General features: G+C 38.4%; 2 protein-coding genes across 5 annotated transcripts in view; one reads left to right on the top strand and one right to left on the bottom strand.

The window, feature by feature from the left end:
- The window catches only part of SH3D19 (SH3 domain containing 19), a 168,660-nt gene that overhangs the window by 86,804 nt on the left and 61,668 nt on the right, over nt 1-20,188 (top strand). The gene's annotated exons all lie outside the window — the stretch shown is intronic.
- Nucleotides 7,280-7,548, bottom strand: LOC113255751 (NADH dehydrogenase [ubiquinone] 1 alpha subcomplex subunit 3). The gene has a single exon (XM_026499466.4). The coding sequence runs from the start codon at nt 7,533-7,535 to the stop codon at nt 7,281-7,283; it is 255 nt and encodes an 84-aa protein (XP_026355251.1). The 5' UTR covers nt 7,536-7,548; the 3' UTR covers nt 7,280.

Raw genomic sequence — 20,188 nt, 5'->3', positions numbered from 1 at the left:
ATAATCGATTCTAACACATGGGAGTTTTAAAAATCCATGCAGAAGAGCTCATAGAATCAGAAAGTCATCATTTTATAATTCTTAGTATAATAGTTGATTCAGGCAAGGATCATCGAGTGGCTACAAAAAGTTGTTGGACAAATATTCACACTGCCTTAAAATTATTTTTAATTACAAAGGGGGAAATGTAACTTTTCAGTGAATAGATCTGGGGATCTCATTCTTAATCAGGTGGTCAACTAATATATCATCACTAGTGAGATATCCTGACAGCAGGTGTCTCCACATAGTGCATTAGCAGTACATACAGGTATCACTTATGTAGTACTAGTCCCGACAGAAACAGATAATGTAATAAAAATACCAAAAGGCTTAAAAAAATTCTAGAGTAAAAGAGACTGAATTTTTCTTTAATCTGGAATTTTAAAATCCAGATTTTTAAAAAGGTGCTTTGGGGATAATTATGAAATTTAAATATGAATTTTATTTTGGATAATATTTTATTAATAAAACTTTTCTTAGGTATGTAATAGAAATGCTGTTATGTGTGAAAATATTCTTACTCTTAGGAGATACACACAAAAGTAATAGAGGTGATGCAGTCTTTTTTTTTTCTTTTTTTTTTTAAAGATTTTATTTATTGGGCAGAGACACAGCAAAAGAGGGAACACAGGCAGGGGAAGTGGGAGAGGGAGAAGCAGGCTTCCCGCTGAGCAGGGAGCCTGACTCGGGGCTGATCCCAGGATCCTGGGATCATGACCTGAGCCAAAGGCAGACACTTAACTACTGAGCCACCCAGGCGCCCCGAGGTGATGCAGTCTTATGTTTGCTAAATAATCCTCAAATGATTCCTGAGGGAAAAAAAAGCAAGAGGTAAAGCCGCAAGTAGGGGAAAATATTAATAATTGGTGAATAGATGAAAAGCATATGGGTGTTAATTGTGCTGTTCCCTCTATAGACCTGAAATTGCAAAATAAAAAGTAGCCGTGGAAGCGACTGTTCTGTGTTCCGTTGAGTCCCAGAGGGCGGAATGTGCGTCCGTGGGCGGAAGTTGAGGGGTTGTATTTCTGCACAATGTGAGGAAGGATTGCCTAACATAGCTGGTCAAAGATGGAGCGGGTTACTCTGTGACGGAGCATTGCCAAGAAAAAAGCTAGATAAGCTAGTGCTGGGAATAGAAAGATTCACACATTGCTAATTACTATTCTAGATGGTTCCAGCCCCTTGCTCATTCAGCAGCTAATGGGTGTTTGTGGAGAGGCCCTCATCTGGGCTTGCGGTACCATAGAAAACAAGAAAATGTCTCCAGCAGGATGGAGCATAGAGCGCCCGTAGTCTGGATACTCCCAATCTCACAGAACCTGTTTACTGTAAAGGCAGGCTCCCAGTCTCCATCGTTGTACTTCGGGCAATTCTTGTGGTACTCTTGAGGTTATTTGGAAAGTATTTTATCTTTGACCTCTATTTTATACCATCAGATTCTCAAGGACTGTGCTACTAGTCTTGGTAACCTTAGCACTAAGTATAGTGCCTGGTCCATGATAAGCACTTAATAACTAAATGTTGAATAAATGCCAATTATAGTTCAAAGAGAGAAAGGAAATGCCAGTGTTCTTCTTTTGCAAATTGGGAGGGATCTGACTCTCAAAAGCTAGCCTGTAGCTGTTATTGACTGTTTAAGTATAGCAAGGAGTAATGCCCTAATAAGAAAGGAGAAATGTTTTTGCAGGAAAGACCATTGTTTTCTGGGCAGGGTGTCTGCTGAGATTGGCGGTGACCTGTTCTCCCGGTGCCATTCTCAGCCGAGCGGGGATACCTCACCAGGCCTGCAGTGCGTCAGGCCGATTAATACCTGCTGCATCCACCGAATGGAAAGAAGAGGAGATAAACAAAAGTCACTTAATTTTGGTATTTTTGTTGGTTCTCCTCAGGCCACTCACTCGGCAGCAAGAATGATGGGCTGAACGCCCAGCAAGGATGAGACAGATGCATTTCTTTTGTTTGTATTTTTATAAGGCCAGACGCTCCTATAGCTTTCCCAGTGAGAAGTGAATAAATCTCGGATGTATGCTTTTCATTTCATGCCTAAAGAAGGAAAGCATAACTCTTGTCAAGTTAAAGGAGGAGTTTTATCAGGTATAGGTCAACACTAAGACCTCAGGCTAAAAAATATTGCTTAAGCGTCTGTAAGAGGTTTGCTGGGTGCTTTTTGGTTGTTTGTTTTGATGTTGGCATTTAAAAATTTGCTTATTGCTGATTGAGCTCTTTTGAAGTCAAAAAATACTGAATTCTTGTCTTTGCCTTGTTAGTTTAAATACACCATTTACCAAATTGACATCCCATGGAACATTCTTAGGTAGGATGTTAATCAGTATACAAGAAGTAAGTACTCATGCGCAAAAAAGTCTGTGAAATGGTGATTTAAAACAAAATTAGACATATTTCTTTGCTGGGATTCCATTAAGAGTCTTTGATACACAAAAGTGCATTATAAAACTCCAAGTGAGAGATTTACTATACAGGATTTAAAAAAATTTTTTTTAATTGTAACTTCCTTTCCCAGACACACAGCTGTTAATAACATCTAGGAAAATGTGCTATGAAATGACAGTTTGGGAAACTAATTGAGAGGGAAGTAGGAGCTAAAGATAATAAAGAAAGTTAAGCCCTGTGGCTGTCAGTGCCAGGAATGGAGAATTAGGAGCTCTTTTTGCACCCTACCAGCTCTGAATAGTAGATCCCAATGACTTATGGGGGCTGAGAAACCCGCTACTTTGTCTTAAATGTTTTACCTACCACAGGGAAATAATTTACAGCAGCCAAAAAAAAAAAAAAAAAAAAAAAAGTATTGAAATGAGAACCCTAAATCTACTTATTAAAAATTATCACTTGAATCTTTGTCTTCTTAAAGCCTCTGAAAACCACCTGTTACAATCCCCTTTGAAACCTATTAATAAAATTCAATGAAATTTCAGGAAAAATCACAAAAAAATTGTTGGAACTCAACAAAATGACTCTGAAATTTATAAGGAACACCAAGAATAACCAAGGCACTTTTGAAGTTCAGAGGGGAAGGTGGACCCCTGCAAGTAATTAAGACAGTGTTTTGTCAGCAAACATAAGAACAGGTCAAGGAAACAGAAGAGAGTCCACAACAGACATAGGTGGATACATACCTTTCTAGAGGCAGCATTCAGATTGGGGGTGAGGGGGCGGGGTGGACATGTCCGCAAATGGTCTAGCAACAACTGACAGTCCATATTTTTAAAAATGCAGATGGAATTTGTTTTATCATACAAGGTAGAATCTTAATATGTAGAAGTCCAAAATTGAAACTGAAACATTTTAAAGAAATATATGAGAATATCTTTATGACTTTGGGGTAGGGAATGAATTCTTTTTTTTTTTTTTTTTAAAGATTTTATTTATTTATTCAACAGAGATAGAGACAGCCAGCGAGAGAGGGAACACAAGCAGGGGGAGTGGGAGAGGAAGAAGCAGGCTCATAGCGGAGGAGCCTGATGTGGGGCTCGATCCCATAACGCCAGGATCACGCCCTGAGCCGAAGGCAGACGCTCAACCGCTGTGCCACCCAGGCGCCCCTAGGGAATGAATTCTTAAACAAGGTTCAACAAATACCACAAAGAAGATTGTTAAATTTAACTATGTGCGAGCTTAAATGAGCAGTGGGGAGGGGCAGAGGGAGAGGGAGAGAAAGGGAGAAGCAGGCTCCCTGCTAAGCGAGGATCCCGATTTGGGGCTCAATCCCAGGACCCGGGGATCATGATCTGAGCTGAAGGCAGATGCTTAACCAACTGAGCCACCCAGGTATCCTCCTATAGCTCTTTTACTTGAAGCCTCATTTATTGCTTTGTGGATTTTTATCTAATTTTGTTAATTAAGAGTTCTAGAAGTAATACATGAAAACATTTTTTAGTAGTACAGAAACGTGGTATCTGCCTTTATTCCATAGGCAGCTATTATTAAGAGTCTAGTGGTTCAGGGGCACCTGGGTGGTACAGTTTGGTGGAGCATCTGGCTCCTGATTTAGGTGCAGGTCATGATCTCAAGGTCATGGGATTGAGTTCCGTGTGGGATTCCAAGCCTCCCCCCACTATGCATGCGCACACTCTCTCTCTCTCAAATAAATAAATAAATAAATCTTTTTTTTTTTTTTTAAGAGTCTAGTGGTTCAATGTCTATCCTAGTCTGCTTTCTATGCATGTATGTATAGTATATATTCAAATTTTATTTAGAATAAACTGGGGTGTCTGTGTATAGTATATATATATATATATATATATATGAATATATATATTCATATATATGAATATATATAAAAATATATACATATATATGCAAACTTACCCTTTTTGCTTATATTTTAGGAAGTTTTACCATGTCACTTTCCACTTCATTATTTTTTTAAACTGCTACATAGAATTTTCTGATGTAATTATATTATTATTTATTTAACCAGTCCTTTATTGATAGCATTTGAGTTGTTTATCAATAGCACAGCAGAAGTGCTGCTGTAATAAACATCTTTTTTTTTTTAGATTTTATTTATTTATTTGAGAGAGAGTAGGGGGGAGGGGCAGGGAGAAGCAGGCTCCCCACTGAGCCGGGATCCCAGGACCCTGGGATCGTTACCTGAGCTGAAGGCAGACGCTTAACTGACTGAGCCACCCAGGTGCCCTAAGGTAGATTTTTTTCTTCAAGTTTCTGTTGAACTCTTTTTCATAATTATCTTAAGTTTTAAAATGTTGCATACCCTACATTTCTGTTTTCTTCCCTAATCTCAGATTGCTTCATGATGGTTTGGTGTCACTCCAGGTTCAGTAGGGCTCATTTCCACATGATATGGCTGGAAATGTCACCCCACACAAGGAGGGACTCAAACTCACCATGCAGTGTATTTGTAGCACACAGGTCAGTACATGCAGAATTCATAATTGATGATGTTAAAAATCAGCAACCCCTTTGTTACTAAGAATTTGAAAGAGTGTTGGTTCTCTGCATTGGTACCCTGTTGGTCCTACAAAGATGCTGAAGATTTTATTTGGCACTTTACCATCATCACATTATGGATAGATTAGAAGCAAAAGATTTAACTTGCTTTTGATCTTCTCCTTTCTGAAATCTTTGTTAAAATGTCACGCTCTGCTGGGCTTAGCTTAACTACTGTAATTCTGTAGCATTTCCTTGCCCATATGTTTTAATTCCTGTACGTCTATAAACTATAGCTTGTGTGTAATTACTTTGTGGCATTATGTTTTCTAAGCTATAAGAGAAGCATTACTTTTGCTGTAGCATCTGTAATGCTATAAACGAGGTGAAAAATCAAAGCATATGCAGGTTTTGTGGGGGGAAATGTCCTTTTGCAATGAGAAATGTTGAAAGGATTATTAACATTTTATATCATTCTACAGAGAATGTATATTTATTATGTTGTTGTGGTTTTAAGAAATGTGACGTTAGCATTTGCCCCCAGTGTGATGAGCATGAAAATGAAGCATTTATGTGGTTTATCAGTTGGGTAATTGAGAAGTTTTATCAGCTGGCCTACCACTGCCGTAGTACTTAGTGCGGGGGCTTCTCTGAGGTTGTTTCAAATTAAACTATCAGCAGGCAGTTAACTTTGGAACAGCTGCTGGTCCTGTATTCATTACTTTTTCTCAGAATGGGCATGCGTGGCCACCCATTTCTCAGCACTCCAAGGAGCGTATGAAATGCCCAACCTTTAAATTTTTCATCCTAATTCATTTCTCTCTTTCCCTTGGGTTAGTTATATTTTATATTCGTTCTTTGTTTTTCTGCAGTGTAATTTAGAAGGCGTTATTTACATAGTTCTACAACATCTATAATAAATGGCCTTTAGTTGAATGAACTTCATATACGTCCTTGTGGATCTCAGTCTGTTCCTAGGTTATGGTTTTACCCCAGCTAATAAATATCCTCATATAGTTGGACTTCAGTTTTTAATTGAAATGTTTTCCCTTAGTGGCACAGCATGTATCACATTTTTCAAGAGCATTGATGAGGACTATAAACCACGAAAGTGTACTAAGTAAGTTAATTCCTGGTAGAATTTTAGTGTACACAAAGTTGCTCAACAGCCACTCAGTAGCCCGGTCACCTCCTGTCTCATTAACAGTTAACTTCTGTTGATCAAAATTCATTCTTGTCCTTCTACATAAAACCCTTCTCAAACCAGAAATCAGGCCTTGTCCAGAAAATGAAATTTCAAGGTTGGGGGCTTCCTTTTTGTTTACGTTCTCCTCTAGATAATAAATCAGGTAATAAGTTTTTGTCACTTCGAATCTTGTTCCAGCTGTAGAGGAGCTCTGCGAAGAGGCAGAGTGAGCTTGCCCACCCTTGTGCAGTACTTCTAACGAAATGCAGCCAAAAGAAGGCAGGCGTGCCCAAGAAGGACTCACACGTGTCTCTCTCTCTCTCTCTCTCTCTCTCTCTCTCTCTCTCCTTTAGGAAAGGAGGATTGTTGAGAATCAGTACCCTTTGGAAATTAAGAAAATAAAAAAATAAAAGTCAAGTGTTGGTTATCTGATTGTCTGAATGCTTCAGAGTAGCATTGTTTCTGAAATACAAACATGCCCTCCATTGTAAACTGGTTTCCTGTAGATAATCTTGTCCCTGGCACAGTGCCTTATCCAGGGTTGCGAGCTAGGGATGACAAGCAGGACTTAAAAGTTTATCCCTCTCTATTGCCCCGTAGTTTCTCTTTGGTTAAAGACTCTCTTTAGAAGTTCAAGGAGAAAAAATCCTTATCAGCTGAACTGTACTCTTCAGAATTTTTCCATATGGTGAATTCCAGTCTTTAACACCATTCTTCCCTCCCCCCAATGAAATTGTATTCATTCGTTTTGATTATAAAGCAGAATATGTTCATAACAGAAAATTTGGGAAAAAATAAGTATATAAAAGAAGAAAATCATCTATAATCCCACCTCATAGTTAATCACTATTACATTTTGTTATACTTTTTCTGGTGTGTATCTTTTCAAACAGATACTATAATTTTAACATAGAGGCTCATGAATACAGTGTTCCATAAAATTATTTTTAATGAACATTATATCATGAAAATTTCCCATTTCACTAAACTTATAAATTATGATTAAAAACTTGTACTACAAAGTAATACATTTTTATTTTAGAAAGTTTATTTATTTATTTATTTATTTATTTATTTATTTATTTTCGCTTTTCGAATTTTATTGGTTGCAGGGGAGGGGCCGCCTCCATGTCACCGGGGGTGCTCACAGTTTCTTTAGCCACTCCATGCTTGGGCCCTGGGGGTCCTGGGGGTGGCTGGGCACGTTGGGCATGTTCCCATCGTCTCGGAGGGGCACTGGATAGTTGTAGGGCGTGGCCTGGTTGATCATGGTGGTGTATTTGGTGAAGGGGCTGAGGGTGGGCAGAATTACAGCGAGGCCCCCGATGGTGAAGGACGCGACCAGCACTGGCTCCTTGGCCCAGGCATCCTTGAGGAAGGTGGCGAGTCTACCGGCCATCTTGGTCGCGGCGGCGGCAGCTAGAGAGTTTATTTAAAAAAAATTAAAATTACTCATAGTCCAACCACTGAATGCTAACTTGGTAAATTGGTGGTTCAGTCTTTTTTTCTGTGCATATGTGATTTTTTAAAAAAATGTATATGAATGTAATAATACTGTACATACTATTGTCACAAAACAATAGTTTACAAAAATTTTCCTAGGATATGATTTTTAATGGTATTCCATCAGGTAGGCATTTCCTTTTGTGAGATATTTTGGTTCTAACTAATTTCTTACTATTATGAACAATGCTGTGGTAAGACTCTTAAACCTGCATTTTTGTGAACCATCACTGCTTAACCCCTTGTGATCAGTTCCTAGCAGTGGAATTAAGAGATCAAAATTAATCGATCAAAAAACATTTCAAGATTTTTCACATGTACTACCGAATTGCTCAGAAAAAGGTTGATTCTCACCAGAGTTAAAGGTCTTCTCTGGCCCTGCATTGTTGTATATGAATCAGAAGAAAATAACCAATAAGAATTTTGCTTCTTTCAATTTAACTCATTTTTCTGTTAGGATACTCAGCTTTGTTAACCATGACCTATTTCTGTAAGCTTTATTTTAGGCCCAAAACAATACTTTCCAAAGGAGTCTTGTACTAATCCTCAGCCTCTGGAGATCCCCTTACCCAGAGCCTTTCAGAGGCTCATCCAAGGACATTCCAGACTCAGGTTACCTGGATTTGAGGTATAGACATCAGTGTTCATATCCGTTGAGCTTGCATTTGAAATTGGGAATGTGTTCAAGTTTGGGGACTCTTTTAGGGTACTCCAAATGAACTTTTAAATATACTTTTTTAGCTGTTTAGGCTCTGTTCATACTGGTAGAATCATTCAGAAAGGCTGTGAAATAGAAGATAACATGTTTGGGTTCACAGGTTTCGCCTGAATTAGAATCCAGCGTCCCCACCTATGTCCCTTGGGCAGTTTCTTATTTTTCTGTACTTCAGTTTCCTCATCTCTTCATGGGTCTAATAATAATACCTGTTTTCTGGGGTTATTACAATGATTATTTAGTTGCTATAACAGTTGGGGTTTACGCAAAGAAACAGAACCAGTAGGAGATGTGTATTGAGAGATTAATTGCAGATAATTGGCTTGTGTGATTGTGGAGGCTGGCTAGGCAAGTCAGAAATCCACAGAGTAGATTTCGAAGGGCAGGCTGGAACTTAGGTGCATAAGACTGAAGCTGCTATCCATAAGCAGGAGCTTTTCTTTAGAGAAGGCTGCAGTTTGCTCTGAAGGCCGCTCAGCTGAATCAGGCCTACTCAGATTATCTAGGATAATCTCCCCATACTTAGAGTCAACTGATTATGAACTGCAACCACATTCTCCACAATACCTACACCACAACACGTAAATTAATGTTTGAATAATTGGGGTCTCTAGCCTAGCCTAGCTGACACATAAAATTGGCCATCGCAGTTGCTTTGGACCTCAGTTAAGCAGAAGAAACCCACTTGGATAGGAGTTTCATTTTTCTTTCTGCTTTTCAAGATCAGTGCTCTTCAAGTGTCTCTAACGCAGAATTTCTTTCTGATGGATCTGTTTGATCTGTTTCGTCCTAAGTAACTGTGCAGTTGCATTTTTAGGATCCTATGATTCTTTCTACTGGGGGGTGTCTAGTCATGGCAGGATTCTACCCAGGAACATAACTGATACCTGCATAGATACCCTGACCTGGACAGTATCTGCTCTTGACACCATGGGGTGATAATGCGGTGTAGATAATGTAGTGTGTTTACAGTTCTACCGGCGTGCGCCGGCCCCTCTGAGCACTGCCTCGCAGATGAGGGGTACACACCTGTGAGCGTGTTTCCACATGGCCCCACCCTATTTGGCCATAGCTGTTGGACTTCTGACCTATATGCTGTGATAATCAAGTTGTTTCTCCTGAAATTTTAGACTAAAGACACAGCTGAGAGCCAGGATTTCTGGACCTTGAAAATGACTTAGATTTGGGCTTGGTGGGACATACATACTGATGAATACTGGCATGTATGCTGATGAACAAGCAGTGAGTGTCCAACTGTAGCAGGAGATTTGAAGAGTAAAGCAGACATGGTGTGGTCTCAAGAGAGAAAGTAAGGAAAAATGAGAGCTTGTGCAAGAAACTGCCTTGTTTCTAGTGTTGTGTGAAGTTCAGCTCTATTTCCTGTTTGTGGGAATTCCCAAGATACTTGTGTCCTCATGGTTAAAACCTCTTTTATTTAATTTGAGTTTAAAGGCAGTTCAGTTTCTTTTAATCTCACAGGATAATCTAATACCGTTAGAAGAAATAACAATAACAATATTGTAACTAAGAAACGGAAATTACCTCGTTAGCATACATTTGGCTTTAGGACTATCCCAGATGATAGCCTTGATTTTAGGATTTATTTCCATATAGGTTAGGGTACCATGAATATATTTAAAAAACAGAGCACAGTAGTGCTTTAAAGTATTTATGTACACACCAAATCCCACATAATATGTTGTGTGAAGAGGGAAATGTATTGCTTGTCTTATGAAAACTGACACCCTATCTGTGCCTTAGTGAGTAACAGAGGTCTCTACCATTTTTGTCTTCTTCCACCAGCAAAAGGAAAAACAAAGGATAAAACTCTCTAATACGGGATCTCCTAAAACAACACAAAATACATCTAGATCCGTGAATTTCCAGACATTTGTTTGCATATGCTCCTTGACATGTTATATATTATGAGTAAATCCCAGAAGTGATGAAAGTCTTAATTCGTTTTCTAATATGTTTCAAGACACCTTCTCCCTTCCTCCACTGTTGCTTCTGATTTAAATCTTCCAGCCATGGGACACTCGGTGAAAGAAGGCCAAGTTCTCAAGGTTTCTTGGTAACTAACTAATCCCCAATTCTCATTTACATAAGTGTTTGTATGTGTGTGTGTGATTTTGCCTCAGCATTTGGTTGTAGGTGACCTTTTTGTGAGATAGTGAAGCATAGTAGCTAAGAACTCCGGCTCTGGAGCCAGACTGTCCAAGTTCAAATCAGATCTTGGCTTCATCATTCACAAGTTGTGAGACCTTGGTCATTTAAATTACATAAAACCTTTTTTCCAACCTGTAAATTTGGGATATAAAAGTACCTACTTCTAGGGGTGGATGTGTGAATCAAGTGAGTTGAAAGATATGAGGTATTAGAACAGTGCTCATTTGGGGTGCCTGGGTGGCTCAGTCGTTAGGCTCAGGTCATGATCCCGGGGTCCTGGGAGCGGCCCCTCATTGGGCTCCCTGCTCAGCAGGAGGCCTGCTTCTCCCTCTCCTACTCCCCTGGCTTGTGTTCCCTCTCTTGTTGTCTTTCTCTCTGTCAAATAAATAAATAAAATCTTTAAAAAAACAACAAAAAACAGTGCTGAGGTTAGGTTGGCTGTTGTTATTATCAGAATGGATCTGTTACCAAGTCCAACTCCCTTCACTCCAGTTGGATTAAGTGATTGATTCTTACTAAGTAGAATTGAAATTGGGATCTTGGAGGTTTTTTTTAAGTTTGATATTAAAAAATTTTAGTGTAGTGGGTAGAAGAGATCATCCAGTCCAATAATGTCATATTAGAGATGAGGAAGTTTGCATCAAGTGATGCGATTATGCTCCCAAGTGAGTAGTGGCAGGGCTGAGACTAGACCTCATGCCTCTGAACTCCTCACACAGTCCACTCGCTGTGTCTGATGACTATCAAAGGGATCCTTGGTCCTAAGTCCTTCATTCTTCATGAATTTACTTGTAGCCTTAACCTAACAGATGCTTTCACCTTTCCCCTCTTCTCCCTGGCCTTCTACTTGCATAAAAAAGAGACTTGATCTCAGTATTTAAATGAAATACTTACCTTTTATACTTTTAAATAGTGATTGTTGAGAATATAGCCTTCAGATCTCCCATAGATTTGCTCTTCTTAAGCCTCAGGCAAAACCACAACTTGCATTTATGTTAGGCCTGATGTTGGAAGAGTCCTGTCTTAGAGGAAGGCAGATTTGATCTCAAACTGATGTATCGGGGGTTTCTGTACAATGACATACTTGAAAGTGGGATTCACTTATATTCAACAAATATTTGTGTGTGATAAGCACTTTGCTAGGCACTGAGATAGTTTATACTAACTCTGGGGAATTGGAACCCTAAAAAATAAGTCTACAGAAATTTCACCCCATCCTGATTTACTTAAACTCTATTAAGGATAGCAGTCTTCATGTCTCCTGAATTTGTCTTCCTTTACTAGCAAATTCTCTTCTTTATAAAATACCACCCCAAGTATTCTTTCTTTATGTGGAACTAGTCAAAGTGGCAAGTCCCATCAATAGGCCTGCTTGACCTTACCTCAGTTTGGACATGACTTTGCCTTGAGAAGACTTGTGTGGGTTTTGACAGTGTTTTTGTTGTTCTGAGGAACAATGCTTGCATTTGGTGTTTATAGTTCAGTGCTCCACCAATTCCTGTAGGAGATCTTTTCTAGTACCTTCTATAATCTCTCACAAATAAAACATGGAGAAGTAGAGTTTACATGATCAGAGTGTTTAAAAACACATATGTAATTGTGACAGATGTCACATATTAGTGTAAGATGTGAACAGTAGGGGAAAGTAGGTGTGGGGTATAAGGAAACTCAACATTTCCATAAATTTTAAACTATTACAAAATTTTACAATTTTAAAAAAGATCCTCCCCCAAAAACATACATACAAAATTACTGTGACAAAATAAGTTGCAGCAATTCAATATTAGCCAAGTGAGCATCTTTCATTCTGCTTCACCAGGTGTATAAGATGAACTGATCGAGGCTGAATTACTTCAGTGAGGTGAAGGTCACTGTTCCTATAGAAAGTCCTAGTTTGAAACCAAACACTTTTGAAATGTTAGAGTTAAAGGAAATACAAGTACAATCTTTATGCTAAACTTTTTTTTTTTAAGATTTTATTTATGTATTTGACAGAGATAGAGACAGCCAGCGAGAGAGGGAACACAAGCAGGGGGAGTGGGAGAGGAAGAAGCAGGCTCACAGTGGAGGAGCCCGATGTGGGGCTCGATCCCATAACGCCGGGATCACGCCCTGAGCCAAAGGCAGACGCTTAACCGCTGTGCCACCCAGGCGCCCCTATGCTAAACTTTTAAATCAGGACCGAAGTTACTATTTGAAACATTTTGATATCACAGGAATAAAATGAACACACTGATGATCCCTTCCTAATTACTTCAGCATAACTCTAGCTGGTGCAAAAATCATCTTGTGTTATAGTTTATATGTTTATAAGTCTGGCTCCCCACCAGAAGGCTTATGTTCATTTTTGTATCTCCAGGTTTGATACAGAACAGATGAGGAGTTAATGTTTCTTGATTTGACAGGAGGACTAGAAACATTTAGAAATCTGAGGAGCTCAAGAACTGTATTCCTTTTTGAGGCTACTTGCAAAAATAAATAAATAAATGAGCCAGAGAAAACCTCTCTGATTTGTATTCGTGTGTTGGTTATCTTCACACACTGTTGTCTTCTCAGGCTGCTGAAATCATCTGGTAGCTCTGCTACCCTACCCTACTTCCCAGGATTGTTCCACATCCTGGTGGCAGTGATGGGGGAACGGTTGCTGCTGTTGTTGACTGTCCCTTCAGGGGAATTCCACCCATTCTTTCTGAGACCCTTGGTGTCAGGGTTGTGGCTTGTGGGAATGAGGTAGTATTTGAAGTAGAGTTTGGAAGAATGTCTTAGATGCTAAGCCTACCACCAACAGCTACATTTCTCTTTCCTCTTTTGTTTCCATCTTCTCTTGCTTCCAAATTCCACAGAGAATCCCAGATATCATCTGACTGGGTTCACCTCAGCCCAGAACAGCTGTATATGTCTCCTAGGGAAATTGTGGCCCCAGTTTTAACAGAGTATCTGTCTGGAAGCAAAGTGTGTAACTTTATGACACCAGCTTCAGGTGTTTGGAAAGGCTGTCTTCTCCCTGCCACTTCATTAATAAAATAGGAAGGATGTTTGCTACCTAGATAGGTGGGACCTACAGATAGTACAAATGACTAAATAATGTATCTTCTTTTTCTAAAGTAAGGTTGTTAAGTAAAAGGTTTATCCATCTATTCATCTGCCTGTTTGTCCGACAAACCTGCTTACCTGCCCATCCATCTACCCATATACACATTCATTTCAGTTGATTTCGATTGTTGGGAATTCTCACAACAGGAAGGGCCATGGCCCGGAAACAACTTGGGCATCTTACAGACATTCTTAAGGTGACAGCCATTGGTTGTAGGTGTGAGCAGAATGATCTTGAGTGCCACTAGAAGTTTGATCTAAGTCTGGACCATCATGCCAAGCCAGTTCTAAAAATGCCAACACTGGACAGGCTGTGAGATTTGAGGAGTGACTTTGGCTTGGGTGCTGCAAGGAGATAAATGTTACTATTTGTATCTGCACTGTCTTGCCACTGAGAATCTATTTTATTATTTTTAAAAACTTGGTTATATTTTTACTCTGTCAGTTGTATTTCATTTGAATTGACATTCATGATTCTATATCCGTGACATGTATTTTAAAGATTCCAGATATCCTTGGGTGTTTCCACATTTCCTAATCTGTATTAAAATTATCCACTTAAAGACAGACTACCTGTTTACTTTCCTGTTTTCTCCGCTTAACTAGACCCGGGGCTCATCTTTTTTACTCCAGTTCCCTGGAACCTAGGAGAATCCCTGGAACGTAGAATATACTAAGAGAATAATAGTAAGATCAGTGATTTTTAAATTCTAAATGTTTATGTTCACTTAATTTGATTATTAACTCCTTAGTTTTTTATTTCATGCTGGAACCACTAGAGATCTGTGAAATATGGTTTTCTTTTTGTAAGTTGTTTTGAAGTTACAGGCATGCTACTGTTTGTGCTAGGACGCTGGGACGATGGCGTCTTGATTTCATCTCCTCCTACTATTTCCAGAAGGTGATTGATTATGTGATGGTTTGCATGCAGCTTAATTATTCAAAAGTCATAAATTTGACATGAACCTTTTAAATCTAATTTTCTTAAGTAGTGTCTACACCCAGTGTGGGGCTCAAACCCACAATCCCGAGATGAGGAGTTGTATGCTCCACTGACTGAGCCAGCCAGGCATCCCATGAATCTATTACTTTTTGTTTTGTTTTTTGCTACAGCAAATCTTTTTTTAAAGATAACTTATAAAAACAATAATGTCTATTACATAAAACTTGGAAAATACAGAAAAATAGGTAGATAGCAAATCATAATTCTGTGCCTTTGAGAAATGACTATAGTTGTTAACATTTTGGGCATATGCGGTGGTGTGCTGCTGAATGCCTGACAAGCAGCTCTTTGAGTGTAATTCCCAGTATGAATGTTGGTTGATACTTTTGTTTATGTTAATGAGTAAGATGAAAGTGAGACAACCGAAACATATGTCAGAATTTCCGCTTGTTTGGTTGATGACCTGAGCAACTTCTTTGCGGATTCAGATCATAGTATTCAAATACTGGAAGAATGTTTCCTCAGTGTTTCTGCTATTCATAATGTAACCTCTACAAACAAAACATGCTTTTATGTTGGATCTGCATTAACATTTTCTCCATCACTTTCTTAAATCTAAACAATCAGTAAAATGATAAGCGCTGGTTTGCCAATTTTTGTTTGTAAACACCCCAGCCGTAGACAATTTCAAGCTACGGATATGACACCACTTACGGTGAATTAGAAAGAGTTGCTCCGTAGCACCTCGTTATATAGTATTTCCACCATACAGACGTAATAGGTATAAATAACCTCAAGAGCATAGAGAACAGTAAAATGTAAAATAATTAGGAAATAAGTTTTGAGTATTTATTACGTTTGTTTTTGTGTGACTCGTGAATTGTTAAGTGCCTATAATGTATGTACGTTTATACAGTTTTTAATAATGGCTATGTCTAACAATTGGCCTGCAAAATTTCTGAAAATTTGTCAGCTCTCATAAGCCAGTATGAGCTGGCTTCACAGCACTGGGTAGATAGGTTCTCATTTTTCTTACATAGTAGAAAATAAAAAATACATATATAGAGTACATATTTGTATGTGTATATGTGTGTACATATATGTGTATGTATACACACACATTTAAGGTTTTTTAAAGATTTTTAAAAGAAGGCATTTTTAATCACTTTTTTAAAAATAATGGGCTCATACTAAATATTCGGTTTGGGGATCTGTGTATCTATCTTACAGAAGTAAATTCTCATACCAGTTGTGTCTCTGCCACAGACTGCAGAGCCGTTTCAGCGGGACTGGTGAGAGCAGCTCAATAAAATGCCTCTCGTCTCCAGTGTAAGCGCAGGAGGAGAGAATGAGTGAGAACAGGGGCGGCATAAATCTCCCATGTGGCAGGTGGTGTATTTCAGAATGTGGCGCCAGTGTGGGCTTCATCCTTCCTCAGGCAGAGTCCTTATCTGGAGAGTGTTTGGAAGCCTTGTTTCCCTCGTCCACATGCAGTGCTCCCTCTTTTGTTCAGCTGGACCCCATTCCTGCGGTTCTGTCCTGCATCCTCTTCTGTCATCTTCTTGTTCCCCTCCTTTCTGCCTCCTCCTGACGCTTACAGGAGGCACACTGTACTCTGTGAGTCTTTTTGAATCCTGTAAATATAGAACGACGTGTTTGAGGGCAGGTGGACTTAGTGCCAACAGTCTTAATGCAGTCGTACCCTTAAATGAAGGTGTATCCTCAAGTACATAAATGTATCCTAAAATCTGCTCCTCTGCTCCCCAGCCTGTGCCGGTCTATTGCTGTACCTGTTGGGGAATTTCATATAATTATGTATAGTCATAATTTTAAAAGACTTTAAGGTCCTTTAGCTACCACATATATTGTTGCTATCCAGTGGTAAAGTTTTCCAGTGGCTTTGCAAAAAATAGATATTTGCTGATGTGCACACTGCTTGCACTCCTTATATAATGGAGAAGTTATTGAATATTTGCAGTAAAAGTTTTCATGCCTACTCACTGTTGAAATTTCTGTTCGAATTACCAGAGAACAAATCCATGTGTTGTTAGAATGAACTCAGCTGTTTGTGTTCTGTCTTACATTCTTGGTCAAAGCCTTTGGCTTTAACAGAAACTCTTTTAAGAACTGCCTCTTTTTGAAGGACTCGATTAAATGAATTTTTAAAAATTTGCTTCTATTTAAAGAAGAGTATTTAGAGCCCCAAGCCCCTCCTTGCTTCAGCTAAGTAGATCTCTGCCATGTCTATTCTTCGCTGCCAGCAAAGCCTGGTTTTACTCACTGAAGAGGTCTCTGGATTGCAGGATGCCAGGCACAAACCAGAACCCTGCTAACCTCTAACTCTTAAACCTAACCCTAATCCAACCTTGGCTCTAAGCCCTAATACTAACCCTAGATCTGAGACAGCAAAAGGATGTGGTGTATACGTGCAATGGAATATTACTCAACCATAAAAAAATGAGATCTTGCCGTTTGCAATGAAATGGATGGAGCTAAAGAGTATTATGCCAAGTTCAGTAAGTCATCAGAGAAAGACAAAAATACCGTGTGATTTCATTCATATGTGGAATTTAAGAAAGAAAACAAACTAGCAAAGAGGGAAACAGAGAGAGGCAAATCAAGAAACTGACTCTTAACTACAGAGAACACACTGATGGTGACCAGAGGGAAGGTGAGCAGGGGATGGGTGAAATAGGTGATGGGGGTTAAGGAGTATGCTTGTTGTGATGAGCACAGGGTGATGTATGGAAATGCTGAATCACTATATTGTACACTTAAACTACTACTACACTGTAGATGAACTAACTGGAATTTGAATAAAAACTTCAAAAAATTACTTGTTTTAGTAAAATAAAGGCCTTCTTTAAGGTCTTTAATGTATGAAATTACATTGGTTAGGTTTTGCTGTTTTATGTATGTTTATTGCTTCATTGTTAATTCCTCCACCATTGATTAAGTCGATTCTGCTTTAGATATTACCAAGATTTGATGAAAAGATAGAAATGTAATGCATTTTGTAAAGGGCAAAAGGAAGGGCTTAGCCAACATAATACCTTGATCAGGAGATTACAAAGGTAAGAGATGGGTGGCTACGGCACTCTCCTTTAAAAGATACTGAAAAAAGTTGTTAGTGTTAGAAAAATCTTGTAGCATCCTATAACCTTAATAATTTTTATTATTTTTATTAATAACATTTAAATCTGGCTTTTTAAAACTATCTGCTTCAATATTGTAAATAAAAATAGAGCTAACATTGAAGAAGTAATACCATTTTTAGATTTTAAAGTCAGGGTTTCAAACTGACCTAATTTCTTTCTAACTTGTTGGAAGCATCACTTAGTTAATATTTTGATCAGTTTCAGATGCTTAAAGTATGTATTTGTTTTTGCAATGAAAAACAGCAAACTATCATCCCTTGAGGCAGTGTTATTTTAATCCCATAAAGAATGTAGAAACACAGAATCATGTGTCTCACCTTTTTTATTTCTCTGCTGCCTTCTACTAAACCCTCTGATTTTTCATATGTTTTTACATAGTAAGGTTTTATTTTTTATAAGAGAATATTATACTGGGGCATGGACCCTGCCCATAAGATGCTCAGTTTTAATTGAGATGAATTTGGTCTCATTGGAATGCTAAGGTTAAGACATCTTTCCAAATATTCATATACATGCACACATCTTTGTTTTTAACATATTTTGTTGCTAACTCATGTCCAAATATCAGCTGCTTCTAAAACTTTTGAGTTTTAGTGCTGATTTTGATTGCGCATCATCAAGAAATACCAGGTACCTGTGCTATGCGGTTATGTCTTCTAGGTTTCAGTACTGAACAATTCAGAATGGGTCAGGAATGATGTCAAAACAAAACCCAGAAATACTGGTCTATACTAATTGTATCTCCACTAAATAATTAATCCCCCCACTTTTACTTCAATAGATTTATCAGGTTGTATATGGAGTCTAATTCCACTTTTCATCTTTCCATCCTTCCTGCCCTTTCCTGTATCCTTTACATGACCTAAAGTTAAAATAATTTATTAATCAGGTATTGTCATTTTCTTACCCATTTATATGTTTCTTTGATTTTCAGTGTCCTTATAAGGACAGTTAATCTCAGGTAATTTTTAAGTATTAGATTTGTTCATGCATTAGGGAAGTAAAAAGATAACTAAAAGTTATAGCCAGAAATGTAAGAATTAAGAGCTCTTCTCTAACTCTCACATCGAGAGTGTTACCAGGTATGCCTCTGAGTTCACAGCAGCAAGTGTGGGAGGCGGTGTCATTACACTTTCTACATCCCACTATCTTCTATCATTTTGCATCATAGAACCAAGGGAAAACAAAAGTAGATTATGTGTTTTGATGCAAACCAACGTATTGGAATATTTATATATATTTAGTAAAAAACAAACACCATAAAGCAGATGTTTCCAGGTAGGTGACAGATAAACTAGTAGGTTTTGAGAAACTTTTTCCTTTCTTTTCTCCTTGAGTATTCTTTCATCTTTGGACAGAGGGCTTTTTTACTTATGTTTGTTTCTTACTACATAGGTGTTAGGACTCTGTATATGGACTGTAATGTAGGGAGCATCTGCTTTTAATTTTTCCTTCTGTAGTATGACCAGTGACCCTTTGGGTTTCTGCCAGACTTTCCATGTTCTGATTTCTCTTGCCAGGTAGGGTCCCATGCCAGTCTCATGTCTGTCACAGGACTTGATACCAGGTTTTCCTTGAACGTCCATTAAGGAAGTGTCCAAAGGGATGTGTCAACCTTTTTAGGTGGAAGCTCCGATGCATATAGTTTTGGAAACCAGGATGACAGGTTTTAGAGAAGGGTGTGGGTTTTCTATTCTATTCCTTTTTTTTTTTTTTTTTAAGAACGTCTCTTTACATTCTTTAAAAGTCATTGTTAAATAGGGTATAATTGGATGAGTCAGTTGTTTTTAGAAGACTTGTTCTTTACATATGATCTAAAATATTATATGGCACAGAATCTGAACATGCCGAAAGGACTTTAAAAATTGCTATAATTTTTAAAATTTGCCATAATTTTTTTTAATTTAAGGTTTAACAACATTGCAATATGTGCATTGCCTAAGAAGGACTCTATAGTCTGGTAGAGGAAATAACACACCAGAATACTTAATAAAAGGTAAAAAGTGTATGAAAGTCCTGATTTTAAGAAAAACCGAAATGCAGATCGCAAGCTCTTCTCTTGTCTGTAGGCTTCTGATTAGACTATGAACATCTTATGGGCAGGGTCCATGTCCTAGTTGATCTTGTTTCTTTGGTACTTAGCATAATACCTGGAATAGCGTAAGCATTAAATTTCCTGAAAATTAATATTTACTCTTAACAGTTAAGTGAATGCTGTGTTTGGCCAAAAATACAGAAGTAACCAGCTAATGAAACAAAATTTGAAAAATCAGTCTCTGAATATTATTGGGGTGTTTCAAACTGCAGCTGCCTTATATTTGTGTAATATTTTCTTATTCTCCTCTCTTTTTCCTGGCATATAATGGATCCCCTTTTAGAACTATGCTCTCCCGGGACGCCTGGGTGGCTCAGTCGGTTAAGCGTCTGCCTTTGGCTCAGGTCATGATCTTGGGGTTCTGGGATCAAGTCCC

The sequence above is a fragment of the Ursus arctos genome, unplaced genomic scaffold, assembly GCF_023065955.2.
Source record: "Ursus arctos isolate Adak ecotype North America unplaced genomic scaffold, UrsArc2.0 scaffold_11, whole genome shotgun sequence".
In the NCBI taxonomy this organism is placed as follows: domain Eukaryota; kingdom Metazoa; phylum Chordata; class Mammalia; order Carnivora; family Ursidae; genus Ursus; species Ursus arctos.
The sequence above is the reverse complement of the archived record's forward strand: the minus strand, read 5'-3'. Positions and strand labels throughout refer to the sequence as shown.